The sequence below is a fragment of the Vulpes lagopus genome, chromosome 1, assembly GCF_018345385.1.
Source record: "Vulpes lagopus strain Blue_001 chromosome 1, ASM1834538v1, whole genome shotgun sequence".
NCBI lineage: Eukaryota > Metazoa > Chordata > Mammalia > Carnivora > Canidae > Vulpes > Vulpes lagopus.
In genome coordinates this window covers 128,649,531-128,666,848 of record NC_054824.1, presented here as the reverse complement: position 1 = coordinate 128,666,848, position 17,318 = coordinate 128,649,531, and the positions used below count along the sequence as shown (strand labels likewise).

The window sequence follows — 17,318 nt, the reverse complement described above, 5'->3', positions numbered from 1 at the left end:
GCTCAGCGAGGATAGTAACACAATATTTACTTCACCAAAGTTGCTGTAAGGAATAACATGAGATAATACACTTAAAGTGCATAGTATAGTAGCTGGTAGCTTGGGAAACCAAAAAATCAAAACAAATAATACTGCTTCCACCTTACTTCCACATCCAAAAATACTGTTTTGAGTGGGTTGAAAGTGCTCTCATCCTGACCAGCCCTGGATCATACTTTGGAGAATCTTGAGAAGGATGGGCTGAATATGAATAGCCAGAGGAGACACGAAATCAATTTGGTTTTAGAACATCTCATGGAGCTAAGGTAAAGAGGAAGCCCTATGTGTTGTAAGAAATGAGAACATATAGACCAGAACTAGCCTCTGTCAAAGGCCCTGGGTGCTTCAGAGGGCCAGGAAAGACATAATTTGAGCTCTGGAGCCTCTGTTTCAGTTCAATTCTTCAAGTGGTCCTAGCACTTCCGTTTACACTCTTCCCCATATCCAGCTGGCCAAACAGCCTTGCCCAAACTGGGCAAATCACTTTACATGCACTATCACCTTTAATCCTCACAAGAGCTTTCGGGAACAAGTGTTTTTACTCTCCTCACTTAGCAAATGAACAGACAGGCTCAGTGGTGAAATACTTTGCCCCTTGCCCATGGTCACAGAACTGTGACAGAGACAGAGCTGTTACTCAAACCCAGGTCAGAACCCAAGCTCCTTGTGTTGCATCTGGATAACCACAGTGGGCAGATCAGAAAGCAGGGAGCGCATTTTCAAGGAATGATCTTCAACAATTACTACATTTTATCTTGAAATTGCATGAAAAGACAGCGATCAAAATCATGTGAAAATTATATGCAAAGTAAAATTTAGCCCTTAACATTTCATGTAGTAATAATAAAATACACTATTTCACAACATGGGTTTGAGGGATTTTCCTTCCATAACAGGCAACACCCCTTTGCTGAGAGGGACTCAGAAGATAACACATTACCCTCACATGGCAACACAGAGCAAAGTAGAACAAAGGCGACATTAACTTTTTGCTTATTATTCTCATTCCTGATCATGGGAAATACAGTCATAAGTTAGAACTATTCATACTACATCTAACTTTTCTTCTAAAAAAAATTCTCAGGATGGGGAAGGGAGATTTGGAGGAAGGGAGGGTCAGAAGATACATACTTCCACTTATAAATAAATACTGGGAATGTAATATACAACATGAAGACTATAGTTAACACTAATGTACGGTATATTTGAAAGCTGATAAGAGGGGGCAACTGGGTGGCTCAGTGATTGAGCGTCTGCCTTTGGTTCAGGTCGTGATCCTGGGGTCCTGGGATCGAGTCCCACATCGAGGTCCCTGCAGGGAGCCTGCTTCTCCCTCTGCCTATGTCTCTGCCTCTCTCTCTGTGTCTCTCATGAATAAATAAAAAAAATTTTAAAGCTGATGAGTAAGTAATTAAAATTTTAATAAAAGGGGGGGCAGCCCGGGTGGCTCAGTGGTTTAGCGCCGCCTTCAGCCTAGGGCCTGATCCTGGAGACCCGGGATCGAGTCCCATGTTGGGCTCCCAGAATGGAGCCTGCTTCTCCCTCTGCCTATGTCTCTGCCTCTCTCTCTCTCTCTCTCTCTGTCTTTCATGAATAAATAAAAATTTTTTAAAAAGGTGATACGGGAATAAATCCTAAAAGTTCTCATCACAAGGAAAAAAAAATTTGGGGTATCTATTTGAGATGATGGATGTTAACTAAAATTATTGTGGTGATCATGTCACACTATGTAAGTCAAGTCACTAGACTGTATACCTTAAACCTACATAGTGCTACATTTCAATTATTTCTCAATAAAATGGAAAGAAAAAATTCTTAATTTTTTACATTGGCCATTAGTGGGTAGTTATTGATGGGTAGTTACTGATATATGGGGATTCATGGTACTATTTTGTCTGCTTTTTTTTTTTTTTTTAATTTTGTCTGCTTTTGTACATGTTTATTACTTTTCATAATAAATTTTTTTCAGTTTACAAAAGTTCATAAACATGAGTTTTGTGTTTAATGGAATTTAAATAAAAAATGAGGCCTGTTTGTCTTACTACACTGATGATGCCATATCTGTTATTAGCAATTTAATGTACTGTAATAGCAACCAGATGCAGAACAAATTCTGAGCCATTTCATTACTGATGTGATTCTCATCTCAGCTACATAAATTTTCAACTTCATAAAAATTAAGACGATATCTACAGAGGGGACTAGAGTAGAAATTAAAATAATTTGAAAGTGAAATATAGTACCTTATACAATGACTAATTATCTAGATGAAAAAGAAAATAATTTTGTCTAAGGCAGATATAGTTTATGAACACTGTATTTTATAATTTTCTACATAATGCTAATACTTAGCTTAAGGTTTTTACACATTTTTTTCTGCTATCATTTTATTTGCTTGGATTTAAAAAGATAAGCTTAACACACACCACACAGAAACATAATGTAAAAGTAAAAAAATATACTTACTATGAAATCATCATAAAACAAAGTGTGGTTGACTTGCAAATGTCTTATTAAACTGCCACTAAAGCTGCCTGGATTCTCATTAGGTAGTAAACGGCAAAGTGGACAGAACTGGAAGTAAAGAAAATCAAGAGTTCAAGAAAGAATTTAAAATAACCAGTCTCACAATTTAAAAATTAATTAACCATTCAACAAAGTGAATTTTAACTTTATGAATCTATTGGCCATTCTTCAGCATAATGTTTTAAAACTGCATAAATATTAACAATACTAACCAAGTAAAATTGCATTTCTTTCTTCATATGCATTTCCTGTACTTAACAGTATAGCTATTTATTTCATATTTATCAATCTATTATTGCAGTTAGTAGGTGTATTATAATATACCTAATTAGTTGCCTCCCCCTTGAAATACTTAATGGCTTTAAAAAATACCCTTTTTCATTTTCAAGTATTCTTAAACTCATGAGAAATTACAAAGATAATGCAAGAGGTCCTACAATTCTATCATCCAACTTCCCCAATAGTAATATCTTATAAACTGCAGTACATTATCAAAACCAGGAAACTGGCAATTAACTAGACTACAAACCTTACTTGGATTTCACCAGCTTTTCCATGAACTCAGTTTTTGGGGTATATGTACCTAGTTCTGTAAAATTTTATTATGTGTATAGATTTAAAGATTTTATTTATTATTTTAGAAAGAGAGCATGTATGAGCAGAGGGCAGAGGGAGAGAAAGACTCTTAAGCAGACTCCACGCTGAGGGAAGAGCCTGATGCAGAGCTCCATCTCACAACCCTGAGATCATGACCTAAGCTGAAATCACAAGTTGGATGCTTAACCTACTGAGCCACTCAGGTCCCCCCACATGATAGATTTATGTAACCACAAACACAATCAAGGTACAGAACTGCTGTGTTGCTATAAAAGAACCCCTTTATGCTACCTCTTTGTCTTCTCTCCCTAAACCCTGGTATCCACTGATCTGTTCTCCACCTCTAAAATTTCAACATTTTGAAAATGTTATATAAATAGAACTATACAATATTTGATCTTTTGAGATTGGCTTTTTTCACTGAGCATAATGGCCCTGAGATTCATCCAGGTTGGTTTTTTTTTTAAAGATTTTATTTATTTATTCATGACGCACACAAATAGAGAGGCAGAGGCAGAGGGAGAAGCAGACTCCCTGTGGGGAGCCTGATGTGGGACTTGATCCCAGGACTCTGGGATCACGCCCTGAGCAGAAGGCAGACGCTCAACCACTGAGCCACCCAGGTGTCCCTCATCCAGGTGGTTACATGCATCAAAAGTTCCTTTTTATTTATTGCTGAGTAGGACTCCACAGTATGGATATGCCAGTTTATCCATTTACTTTCTGAGGGACATTTGTTTTTTTGTTTTTGGCTGTTAGAAATAAAGATGCAATGAACATTGGTCTACAGATGTTTGCATAAACATGTTTTCATCTCTCTAGAATAAGTTTCCAGGAGTGTGACTGCTGAGTCATATGGTGAGTTTTAGGGTTAACTCTGTAAAAAAACTGCAAACTCTCTTCCAGAGTGGCTGTACCATTTTACATTCCCACCAGCAATTGAATTATAGCCAGCATTTGATACTGTCTCTTTTTTTTTTTATTTCAGTCATTTTGATAGGCGTGCAGTGATATTTCATTATGGTTTTAATTTGCACATCCCTAACAGCTAGTATAAATGACTCTCTTTTTTTAAGATTTATTTATTTTAGAAAGAGAGAGAGAGAGAGTATGCATGCAAGTGAGCAGGGAAGGGGCAAAGGGAGAGAGAGAATCCTGAAGCAGGAGGTAGGGTTCCATCCCAGGACCCTGAGATCAAGACCTGAACCAAAGTCAGAAGCTTAATGGACTGAGCCACCCATGCGCCCTCTTTCTTTACCATATACTATTTTATTACTGCTTTATTACATTTTAACCTAGGGTTTTTTTTTTAAGTTCTATTTCTTCACCATTCTCATTTTTTAAAATATGGTACTGAGTGCCAGGTACATATTAGGCATTAAATTAGGTGGTATTCTTATTTGATCCTCACAAGAACCTCATGAATTAATTATTATCCTATTTCTTTCATGAACTCAATTTCAGAAAGAAAAACAAAATTACCTTAAATTAATACCATTATAAGTATCAGAACTGGGATGAGGCCTCCTGATAAACCATTCAACATTTTTTTCATATTATAACAGTGCTTAATTTATCTGTTTGATTGATAACATCTTCCTTTAAATTTAAATGAGGTCTTAATGTAATTCTTATTTTTTTACGGAGTTCTCAGTTTCAGTATGTTCAATATCTATACATAGTGCTACTTCTGAATTTTGCTCTAATCCATCAATATATTTTGTAATAAAATGACATCATTTAAGTTATTACTGCTTTATGGTCATTCATGATTTTCTAATGCTGTAGCTATTTTGGTTATTTGGCAACACTGGCTATCCCAAGATAGCACTTAATCTACCCTGAGACCCCTATGTTGTAATGAGAACACAGCTAAGACCAAGACATTTTAACAAAAAAACCAACATTAGTTTTTTTTTGTGATGTGAGAGAAGGGAAACAAATTATGGAAATTTGCTCACTCAGTACTCTTTATTGTGCCTCTACTATGAGCTAGGCACCTGGAATACGGAAACCAGTAAAGATACTGTTGTGGGGCAGCCCGGGTGGCTCAGTGGTTTAGCCTTCACCCCGGGGTTTGATCCTGGAGATCTGGGATCAAGTCCCACATCAGGCTCCCTGCATGGAGCCTGCTTCTCCCTCTGCCTATGTCTCTGCCTCTCTCTCTCTGTGTCTCTCATGAATAAATAAATAAATAAAATCTTAAAAAAAAAAAAAAAAAGATACCGTTGTGTTGTGTGGCCTGTGAAGTCAGAGAGCCCTCAAATCCCAGCACCAGCTCTTATTAGCTGTGTGACTGACCTTCAGCACATGAATATCCCTCTTCTGTGAAGTGCAAATACCACCACCTAACTTGTAGAGTAGGTATGATGTTTAGAGATAATGTGCTCAATGTGCCAGGTACATACAAGGCATTTAAGAAACACCATATATTTCCTACTATTTGATCCTTGTTCTTGAAGAGTTGGAGTTTTGTGAGGGAAGAAACTCCATGTAGCCTGTTCACTCCAGCATTCCCAGTACCTGGAAAATAGTTTCCAACTTCATCTCTGCCTCTCATGGACTTAACCTTGGAAGTAATTAATCTTATCCTGCAAAATGAGAATTATTTCCGCTTTGCAGAGCTGTTTGTATATTTTTAAAAGATGTCACTTAACATTAGGAAGCTCAGTCATTATATTAGCTTGGTCCCTGGCACAAATACTAAATGGTTGCTATTGTTGTCTCATGAGCAGATACTTTTCAATACTGCACAGCAAGTGCTATACCCAAGATGTGACATTATTATATATTCAAGTGTTATACTCAGAAAGACAGTTCGAGACCTAAAAAAGGAATCATTAATTTTTCTCAGGTAATCAGGAAAGGCTTTAGCCAAGCTGCTGGTAACTGAAATTTGTCTGGAAGAATGAGCCAGCGATGCCAAAGTGAGGAGCATCACAGGCAGAGAAATCAATTTGGGAAAAGTCAAGAAACCCTTAAAGGACAGGCCTGCTTAGGGAATGGGAAAAGCTTTGGAAAGGTGAAAGTAAGGCATGTTGGGGGAAGCAGGAGAAGATGAGTTTGGAAGGCTAAGTTGGAACCAGTTTTGCTCAATAGATTTTGAGCACCTATTGTGGTTTCTGTATGCCCCCCTGTCAAGAGTCAGAGGTACAGAGATGCTAAGCGCTGGCCTAACATTAAGGACCTTCAACATCTAGTGAAGGAGAAAGATACAAAAAACCTGGAACTTTAAGCAAAGTAGTTTTGGTTTTTAGTCTGATGTTAATAGGAGCTAGTGGAGACTTTTTGGTCTTCTGCCATACATAAAATTTAGTTGTGTAACTCAAGAGATTTCTTCCAGAAGGACAATGAAAAAGAACAGGTGAACATCTATACTATTCTCAAGATTTGTGTCTTATGTTGAGGGATCTAACCTGAGGGAAGAGAGGGTAAACACAGGAAGGAGAAAGAAGTGGTAAGAGACTGACTAATCATCACCAAGTACCTAGGTGTTCACCTAAACTCTCCCAAACGTTGTCAATTTGCTAACATCAGCTTATCCTTTATTATGAGCCTCAACTCAATGCTCCAAGGCCATGATACTCATATTAGGAATCAATCAATGCACAGTATACATTCAAAAGATGCTGGCCTCATCTCAGTATTGACTTTATCTGATGGTGAACTCTGCGGGTGAAAAACAGCCACCATATCAGAAGCTACCACTGACTTTAATCCTTCAGAGTATCTATTACAAGGGACACCCAGCTCTATCTGTGGTTTAGATTAACTTCCACAGCAACCATCTGATGGAAAGTGCCATTTGGGGAAGAAATTTAAAATTCCTGAATCCAAAAAAAGAGAAAAGAGACGTACACTGAAAATAATTGCAGGCAAATATGTAACCAAGATTAAGGTACCAGATTGCACATCTAATTTAGCAAGTCTATAAGCAAATTTAATAGAAATTTTTCTTTCTTCCAAAACATTTATGCACACATACTCCCACTGCCCCGTCGAGTCACAGATATTCTAAATACCCACAGAAATAAACCACTGTTGGGGCATGTGGCTCAGGCTTTAGTCACCATAGTTTATATTCCAAACCAATAAAAATCTTATCTCTTCCCTTAAGGAATAAATGTCAGGAGCAAGGCAGAAAATAAGAGACTACTGGCACCTTTGAAATTGGGTGAATGGAATTATGTTTTCCTTTAACATCTTATTTTTCATTTTTCATAATCACTATATCCTCCTATGCACAAGGCTCTCTGCCAACAGGTGGGCAGGCAACAAAGAAGTCAAGTTCCATGACTTCGTGAACCTGGTAACTTACAGGAAAAGACAGATGTGAAACAAAAACACAATTACAAATTGTAATAAATAGAAAGAAAGAAGAGAGAAGCAGGAGCCGAAAGTAATTTGGATGTCAGGGAGGACTTCCCTGAGGAAGTGAGATTCAAGCAGAGTTCTAAAGGATACTTTTATGAGCCAACCACTGAAAGAAAGGGCACTCTGGGCAGAGAGAAGAGCCAGAAAGTATGGCTCCTGCTGAAACATCTTTCCTTCACAGGACAAAATACCAAATTTTCCTCAAAAGTGGTCTCACAATTCAATCTGAAGCATGCTGCTTACATAATCGGCCTCCTCTGAGTTTGATATTCCATAGATACAAATCTTTAAAAAATAAAGCATGGCAGTCATGCCTAGGTGGCTTAGTTGGTTAAGCCTCCGATGCCTGGTTTCAGCTCAGGTCATGACCCTGAGATCCTGGGGTAGAGCTGGTGTTGGCTCTGAGCTCAGGGAGGACATCTGCTTCTCTGCCTCTCCATCTGCCCCTCCCTCCTGCTTACACACACACACACACACACACACACACACACTCTCTCTCTCTCTCTCTCTCTCTCTCCCCCCCCTTTTTTCAAATAAATAAATAAATCTTAAAAAAAACAAAACGTGGTAGAATTATAATCACTATGTGACAAAAGGGAGCTGTTGGTTCTTAAAACTGCACGTAAGTCAAAATTCCTTGATGTCCTTAACCTACTACCCAAGTGTTGAGCAACTCAGAGAGAAAAGATTAGTTGCTCCTGGTTTGATGTCTGAATTATCTAATTTTATCTCAAAGGCAGAATCATTTGCTCAAATCTCTAACTGCCATGAAACTTCTTACATCAGATTAAGTCAGATGATGTCAATGATCTTATCTGTAAGCAAACTCAACAACCCAGCCCATCAAAGCACTAACTAATTCCTTGCTGACTTCCACACCAATCCAGAACCAGTCTTGGATTTAGGACTTCTCCCAGGGTTTTTTCACCTATGTCCCCCCATTAGGGATCCCCAGGCATGTGAATGCAAACCCCAGTTATGCCACAGTATCTACTTCCAGCCTTTTCATAACCAAAGTGTATATCCTGAATTCTAGGGGCTCTAGATCCTTCAGAGTGACATGTAGCTTGAGTTTCTACTCAAGCACAAAACATTAACAGGAACCCTAAACGTCTTCTGTTCTAGTGACCACTTCTAGACAGCCCTCGTATATTACAGAACCACAGATTTTGTGAACAATGTGCTCCTGCCTCAAGGTCACAATAGCATCCTGGTCTTTTGAAATTTACTAACACTTCCCCCACCTCTTCCAGCTTGGGTTCCCCAACTGTGAGAGTACATGGCTTCTTCAAAATCGCCACTAGCCTTGGTTTCATGTAGTTGCGCAAGTGGTAGTAGCCCACCATTATCACCTGACTCATTTACTGCTACCCTGTGAAAAGGGCATCATTATCACCTCCATTTTACAAATGATGAAACAGAGGCAAAGACATTAGTGGAATTTGCTGAGATTGGCACCAAAGTTTATCTCCTCCAAAGCCTAGGCTTTTAACTATAAAATTCTACGGGCAATCTGATTCCACCATTCCTGGTTTATTTCTGCCCAACTTTCCTCAATGACTTCTATCACCTCTGAATCAAGGAAGACCTAGCTTCCACGAGCCACCTTCAATCTGATGGCCAAACTGAGCAGCACAGGGGCTAGATTTCTGCTGGAGCACGCACACAGTACCAATGGATAGACCTGCCCCAGATTGCTGCTGTAATAGAGCCCAAGACCATGGCCCAAAGCACCTGGTGTTCCTCCAGCCAGAGCAGCACCTGGATTCTAGTGGTTAGGGCTCAGGTTGCGTGGATAATGCCACGTTAGGGTTGCTAGAAGACAAAGAAGCACTTAGAAATCAGTATATGGTTGCTATTATTATGCCATCCTAACACTTTCTTCTAACAGCCTCTAGCTCCCGGGGACCTGTCATAAAACAGCTCCATAGTCGGGTTCCTTCCACAGAGCAACTTGAGCAGTAAAAGCCCAGGATAATCTCCCCTGCTCTCCCAACACATACCAAGCCATTCCAAGAGCTAAAACCTCTAAACTATTAGGATCAATAGCAAATATCATTGACTGTACTGTGTGGCTTTTCTTGTGAACTTGCTAGTAGAGCACAGGGGTTCACTATGTTCTGAAGCTAGACTATCATGTTCAGATTGTGGCTCAGCTACTTATCAGCTATGTGACCTTACAGGACATAGTTAACCCCCCTGAGCCTCAACTTATCATTTGTAAAATGGAGGTAATCACACCTATCTTCTAGGATTGTTGTGAGAACTATCCTTGTTTGTAAATTATCTATCTTTCTAATATAACTATGGTTCAATCTCATCACTTTTCAAGAGGATTTCACAGAAAAATAAGCCCCTTAAAACTAAAAAAAAAAAAACCACAAAGCAAAACTCGTATCTATATAAATGACACACATACACTTATATGCCTGTGTATGTAGATGTACACAAGCACATACATATACACAGATATACACATATATATTTATAAAATTAAACTAAGACAAAATTCAAAATAACCTTCAAGGTATCATTTTATTTCAGCAAAGCCTTTTATTTTAATTTTAAACTAAATGTACCCAATATTAACCAGGTTAAGGTGAAAGTGGTTTACCCCTAAATTGCTAACACAAATATAAACTGACTCAACCTTTTTGGAATGCATTTAGAAGTCTATTTCAAGAGCTATTAAAAAGTTTGTACTTTCTTGGTCCCAGAAAGATAAACCTAAGGAATTTCCTCTTAGGAAAAAATCCAATAGAGGGAAAAGTTCAAATGTACAGTATGAATTAAAATCTTAAAATTGGTTAACAAGTGTACAAAAATAGTAAAATGGCTAAGTAAATGAGGACGTACCCAGTACTGCCCTGCTTTCCCTCACAACTATATAAAAATGAAAATTATCAAAGCCACACAGAAAAGTAGGACAAAAATGCCAGGCTGAAAAGAAAAAAAAGGAAGCATCACAATGAACCCAGGAAATGATGAGCGATATATATACTTAATGTGTAAGCATATGGATAAATAGTCAAGACTATGAAATAAAAGACTGGATAAGACGAATAACTTTCCATGATGACCCTCTCTGCATTATTAAAAAATGTTTTTTACTTAGGACATGACCACAGTATACTAAAGTTGGATCTTAGCTGTGTATTTTTTATCTTCTTAGTTGATTATGCCCATAATTATCTGTGAGATATAATGTCAAATTTCATAAATGAGAGAATGACTGTGCATTAGTAATTCTTACCACTTTCAAATTAACACTTTCATATATTAAGTCACAGGATTAGCACAACCTTGACATAAACTATCCTTTATAATATGTCTATAAATAGAAGCCTATTAAATGGATTTCTAGTGTATATTGAATTCAGACATTGCAGAAATATAGTAACGAAATTCCTTACCACAGATCTCCTTTCTGATCTGTGATGAGTGATACAGTGATCCAGCAAACTGTCTTCATCCAATTCCCTCTGACAAAACGGACATACACACCTGGAAATTGCATACAATACATAAATTACTAAAATTGTTGGCATTTAACTAGAGATAAAAAATAGAATGTAGGTGGATCTAGTTTCCAGCCCTCATTCTTCCTGATTTAACATTATTTTTCCATCCTGATAATGGTCAGATATCTACATTTTTTTCCTCATAAAAAAAGTAAGTATCCTCACAAGGGCACAGTAGAGAAACAGTTATAGTGAACATGAAGCCCTTTCTTCTCTTTGGGAGAGAAGTGCTGTCAGAGCGCCCATTAACTGAAAAACTGGGATCACATCACCCAGATGTCCCTGGGTTACTTTTTGTTTCTTTTTCTTCCTCCCATTCCTAATTCAGGTAACATAACTGGGTGTTATTTGTTCTCCAGCTCTACCATCATATGTGACTACAGGTGTATATAAGGAATATTTGTCCCTTACATGTATGCTGTCCACTACAGGAACTATTAGTCATATATGTCTACTGGCACTTTAAACCTGGCTATTGAAATTGAGTTATGCTGGAAGTACAAAAGGCATACTGAGTTTCAAAGACTTTATATTAAAAAAAAAAGTAAAATATCTCAATGTTTATATTGATTACTTGTTCAAATGATAATATTTAAGCTATCTTCAGTTAAATAAAATACACTAAAAATTAATTTCACTGTTTCTTTTTACTTTTTTAAATGTGGCTACCAGAAAATATAAAATTACCTATGTGTTCTAGTGGACATTGCTGCCTTCAACTCACAGGGACAATATGGAGGCTTGGAATTTTTCGCTCACTTTCTATCATAGATACAACTTCCTGTTCCCTAACATTTGTACTCTGTAAAAGCACCCTGTATAAGAATTTTTATAATTTGAATTATGTAATAGTAAGTTCTTTTATAAAGCAAAGATTTCTATCTTAAATGCAAATATTAATGTATCCCGTAAGATTGATTAATCAACAACCCTCCTCATTTTGTTATTTTAATTCTTTATTATTTAATTCTAACCAGCAGAAGAAATTAGGATTTAAGTTAGCTTGCATGTATTTTTAAATTTTCATAAAGCCTATAAACCTTGCAATCAAATCTATGCATTTTCTTAATCCACTTATCTTCCTTCCTTTTGGTCCTTGCAGCCAATCTAACAGAATTCATACGCTGCTTTGAGCCAACATGCTCATTTCAAATTTGTAACATCATGGTTTAGGACTAATCCTACAATACTGGATACATTTGCAAAGCAATATCTAGTAAAACAAAAAGAAGGGGGGTACTCATTTAGACTTTCCGGTTAGGAGATCTAAGCTTTGAGTATATTTTCTTAAAATAAGAGTAACATTTTCCTCAGGAAAAAGAAAAAAAATCACACTCTTACTGAATACCACTATTGGTAACTGAACTTGTAAGTAGACTTAATGGCTTCCAAGTTATCAGCCTAGACAGGGAAACAAATCATTTCCTCATTTTGTTGGTAGAGAGAGACTCCAACCTTTGTAATTACTCTCGCCATCAGGGTAGTAATGGCCCAGATTTATATCTTTTCTTTTTCTTTAAAGGAAAAACAAATAATGATCAATATTTGTCATTGAGCCTACTAACCCCCTCCTTCCTCTGGCCCCATAAAAGATTACCCACCAAAAAGGTCTCAGTTCAGGATGCCTGCCCTAGGCCTGTTCTTCCTTGTTAGACTATATACTGAGATGCCACTTCCTACCTTCTAAAGCCAAACCAGCAAAACTGAGAGGAAATGAGCTGGGGCACTGAGCAGTGGCAGTGGAAGAGTGAAAACGAATAGGCTCTGAACCAGGATCTACTTGAACCCATTAGTTAGAAAACAGAGCCTTGCAGAACCTCAGCAGTTCCACATTCTATTCTTGGATCTTCCTGAATACACAATCGTCTGAGGAAGTTCTCCCAATCTCTCCAGTACTCGGTTGGCTCCCCTCATGCAAAGTTTTTCGAGTAAAGAAAGCAAAACTCTTTCATAATTCACTCTTTCATAATTATTGCCATTAACAAATGATTACCAATAGTAGGTGTTAGGGTTCAGAGCCTAAACACAACTCCATACATATTTTCACCATAAGAAGGTTAACCTTTCCAGCCTATGAACTTCTTTATAGGCATATCAAATTTAACATTCAACTACATCGTGTTGAAACAAACCTGGTTGCCGTCTCCCCAAGTTCCTGCAGCGGTCCGTATTTATCTATATACTTCTGACAAGATCTGATGTGTGCCCTCATTTCGCTGAGGCAAACCTATATAAAAGCAAATTCAAAGTAAAGTCCCTGTTGAAAAGGGGCTCAGTAAAGTCTTCTGTGATCCAGCTTTATTACTTTCATTATTGCAAATAAGTTCATAGTGTGGGTCAGTGGATTCAAAGGATGCATTCATGACAAGAGTACAACAAAGTTAAGGCATTACCAAGAATAACACTTTAAAAATACCTCTAATACTCAGAAGATCCAAATGTTGAGTTCTTGAGTTTGGTTCTCCTAGAAGGCACATTTTTTTTATTCTTATTTTTAAAATATTTATTTATTTATTTGAGAGAGCAAGCACCTGTGCACACATGTGCATTTGTAGAAGTGAGGGGGAGGGGTGAAGGGAGAGGGAGAGAGAATCCTTAAGCAGACTCCACACTAAGCACAGAGTCTGATGCAGGGCTTGATCCCAGGACCCTGAGACTATGACCAGAGCCAAAATCAAGAGTCAGATGCTTAACCAACTGAGCCACCCAGGCATCCCCAGAAAGCATATGTTTTTTAAAGTGGAAAGACATACCATTACCTAACCTGATGATAATAAGAAGTGAGAAAGAAAAAGGAGAGAGAAAAGAGAGCAAGCAAGATGGAGGAAAGAAAAAAAATGAGAAGAGACGGAAAAGAAAACAAAGAGAGATAAAAAGAACCAATAGATGGATTTTAATTTTAAAGATGCCCATAGTAAGTAAAAGGAAATCCTGTGCCTCAGAGAAAGATATAAATATCATGGCTTTATAATATATCCAGCAGTATTACATGAATTCACAATACACAGTATACTTAATGGCCCCATTAAGAGCAAACATAAAAGACAGCTCTTACAAGACCATTTTTACCAAGACAGAATAAAGAGCCCTTGTTCCTCCAGATATACATTCAGAGATCCTAACCATGAGGGATCTGTGGCTAAAAAACACATCTTCTACTAAATGTTTCATTAGAAACTCTGATAAGATCTTGTGCTAAAGGAAGCTCTGTAGAGCTGTGGTAAGGTGGTCGACCCATCTTGCTTCATTTTGCTCAAGCGCCGGAAGTTAAACCTCAAGCATGAAATCTACCCTGTCAAGGAAACTGTTATAATTGCTTCACTAAAGACAAATTGCTTCACAAAAGACAAAAATAAAAGCAAGTGGAAAAGTGAGAACAAATCCTTGTTTCACAAATATCCACCTGGGACTTGTTGAGTAGAGGTCTTAAAAACACACTATTTTCCAAGTTTTCACATTCCAATTTTGACCATCAAATCTCTCACATCTCTTTATTACTTTTCTTAAAAGATTTCTCATTTGTATCAAAAATGCTTATCTTTGTTGTTTAAGAATACAAAGGAAGAAGGAAGATACTTCTGCGCATGTTGATTGTCATGTGACGACAAAAAAAATCAAAGTAAAAATAAGCAATTATTATTATGAATGGAAAAAGCTAATGATTTTGAGCATTGTACCATGTTCCAGACAGTGCTGAAAGCCATATATATTTTATCATTTTCCTTTGCAACCATGCATCATTCCATGACATGAATGCTATCTTTTTCCTCATTTTACAAAAAGATGAAAACTTAAATAATAATGTCCCCAAATCACAATTAATGAGTGAGAGAATTCACATTTGATCCCAGGAAGTCTGACTCCAAAGACCATATATAAGTTCTATAGTCAGACAGCCATGAATAAGTTATTGAGTCTCAGATAAATATTCAAAACAATATATGAAGCACTAACTATGTGCCAGTCACTCTTCAAAGTGCTGGGTACACACACAGTCACCAATAAAACGGACATGGTCCTTATCCTCACAGAACTTAAATCTGGTCGGGATAACTGACATAAATTTTAAAAAATCACAAAAGCATCATTCTAAACAGGCGACAATGTCGATGAACAATCAAGAAAGGTGCTCTAAAAAAATTCAGGCCCTTAGCGTATGATTTCTCTTTTGATCTCAAGATTCCCTATGATAGTATCTTCCCCTTGGCAGTTCAAACATGACTTATTTAAGACTTCGTGGATTTTTCTCCAAATCTGCTCCTCCTATCAGCACCTTCACCTACACCTACGCATGTCAGAAACCTGGGAGGTACATCTGATACTTTATGCTCTTGTCACGTACCAGTGTGTCACACTCAGTGCAGTTCTGGTACTCTGACTTCATTCTCTTGGCTACATCAGTGGCTGGAACTCCTTCTGAGGGAAGATACGCCCGGCAATAAGGACAGGTCCACCTATTGTTCTTCAGACTGGTAGCGATACAGGAACGACAGAATCTGAAAGAAACGAAGCACACATCATCCATCATTTCCCTTAAAAGGTGTAAGGGACAGCAGCCGGGTGGCTCAGCGGTTTAGCGCCGCCTTCAGCCCAGGGCATGATCCTGGAGACCCAGAATCGAGTCCCACGTCGGGCTCCCTGCGGGGAGCCTGCTTTTCCCTCTGCCTGTGCCTCTGCCTCTCTCTCTCTCTCTCTGTGTCTCTCATGAATAAATAAATAAAATCTTAAAAAAAAAAAAAAGTGTAAGGGAGCCACCACTATGTGTTCATTTGTGTAAAGTGTGTTTTCACGACCCCTTACATACCGGGAGCTGTATTGCCAAGCTAAAGGTGTGCTTGCAGCCTATACCTTGGCACAGAGTCTCTTACCTTCCCGGCAGACCGCCTGAGGGTCGCACATTCTCACCACATTTGCTGCTTGCATTTGGACAGAAGAGCACAAAGTGGTGAAAACAGCATTCCTATAAACGGAATTAAAACTATAACCCAAAGGGTAGCCAATGTGTTCTTTCTTTTCTTTAATCCTATTTTACTCCAAATTGGGGTTGGGGTGGGGGAGGGCTGAAAGAGGTCTTGGCTCTGTGGGCTTTTGTATGTTAAAAAAGAACACAGCAAGAAGTCAAGGAGGAGAAATACCATGTGCATTATCAGGCTTATAAAATGATTTTAATGTTATTCCCAGGTACAGAAAATGATCTAATTAAAGTTACCACTACTAGGAAATGTTCTCCAAGTCAAGACATTTATTCCCTGGCTTACTTAAAGATAATCGTAACAAAATCTTAACATAATCAGCAGAACTCACAGAAAATCTTGCCCTATTTATAGGAGCTGTTGAAGGCCACGTGCACACCAAAGTTAAAATGACCTTTAGATAAATTACATACGTTAGCGTGACCTGATAAGCGCCGCTAAAGTACCTGCCATATACCATCTATCTGGGAGTATTAATATTATGGCAAAGTTAAGCTTTTTTAAAATTTAGATATACTATATATATATTGAAAGGTTCACATATCATAGGTATATAGTTCACTGAATCCCCAATTGTATTAGCCATGACTGATGCCTAAAAGAACTCTCTTCTGCATCTGTTATAAAATTCTTATACACACACAGAGGATGCTGACATTTGCATTGTTCTTTTTTTTTTTAAGATTATTTATTTATTTATTCATGAAAGACACACAGAGAGAAAGGCAGAGACACAGGCAGAGGGAGAAGCAGTCTCCAGGCAGGGAGGCTGATGTGGGACTTGGTCCTGAGACTGCAGATCACACCCTGAGCCAGGGGCAGGTGCTCAACCGCTGAGTCACCCAGGCATCCCCATTTGCATTGTTTTTGAGGCATCTGCTTGATGTCTATGCTTGTTCAGCATCCATTTCCTCTTTTTCTTGCAACAGTACCCTGATTTTGCTCTGCAGGAACCATATGTCTTACGTGAGATACAATCTGCTGGGCCCTCACCAAGGTGCCCACATTCAATTGCTGAAGACAAGAGTCCCGCAGTGGGCCAGACCAAGTAAACCCTCTCTCTGGATGATGAGTGCAAAACAGACTGACATAAGGACTGATTCAGCAACAACATGATGGGATGCTGATCTTTATTTATAATCCCAGATCTACCTGGATTCCTACCTTTTTTTTTCTAGGTGTTTTTATTTTTACCGTTGTCTTAGTAACTTTTTATTTGATATGATTTCAAACTTTGTATGCTGTGGTTTTTTGTTTTTTTTTTTATTTTTAACAAATATTAAAACAT

At 37.9% G+C, this 17,318-nt stretch overlaps 1 protein-coding gene across 2 annotated transcripts in view; it reads right to left on the bottom strand.

Moving 5' to 3' along the window:
- Positions 1–17,318, bottom strand: part of RNF125 (ring finger protein 125) — a 37,339-nt gene that overhangs the window by 4,769 nt on the left and 15,252 nt on the right. The window contains exons 2-5 of one of the 2 annotated variants that reach the window (XM_041762475.1): positions 15,400–15,553; positions 13,190–13,284; positions 10,950–11,040; positions 2,506–2,613 (exon numbers count right to left, since the gene is read on the bottom strand). In XM_041762475.1, the coding sequence (XP_041618409.1) occupies positions 2,506–2,613; positions 10,950–11,040; positions 13,190–13,284; positions 15,400–15,553 (448 nt within the window). The remainder of the gene's footprint in view (positions 1–2,505; positions 2,614–10,949; positions 11,041–13,189; positions 13,285–15,399; positions 15,554–17,318) is intronic. The other variant, XM_041762483.1, reaches the window with a different exon arrangement.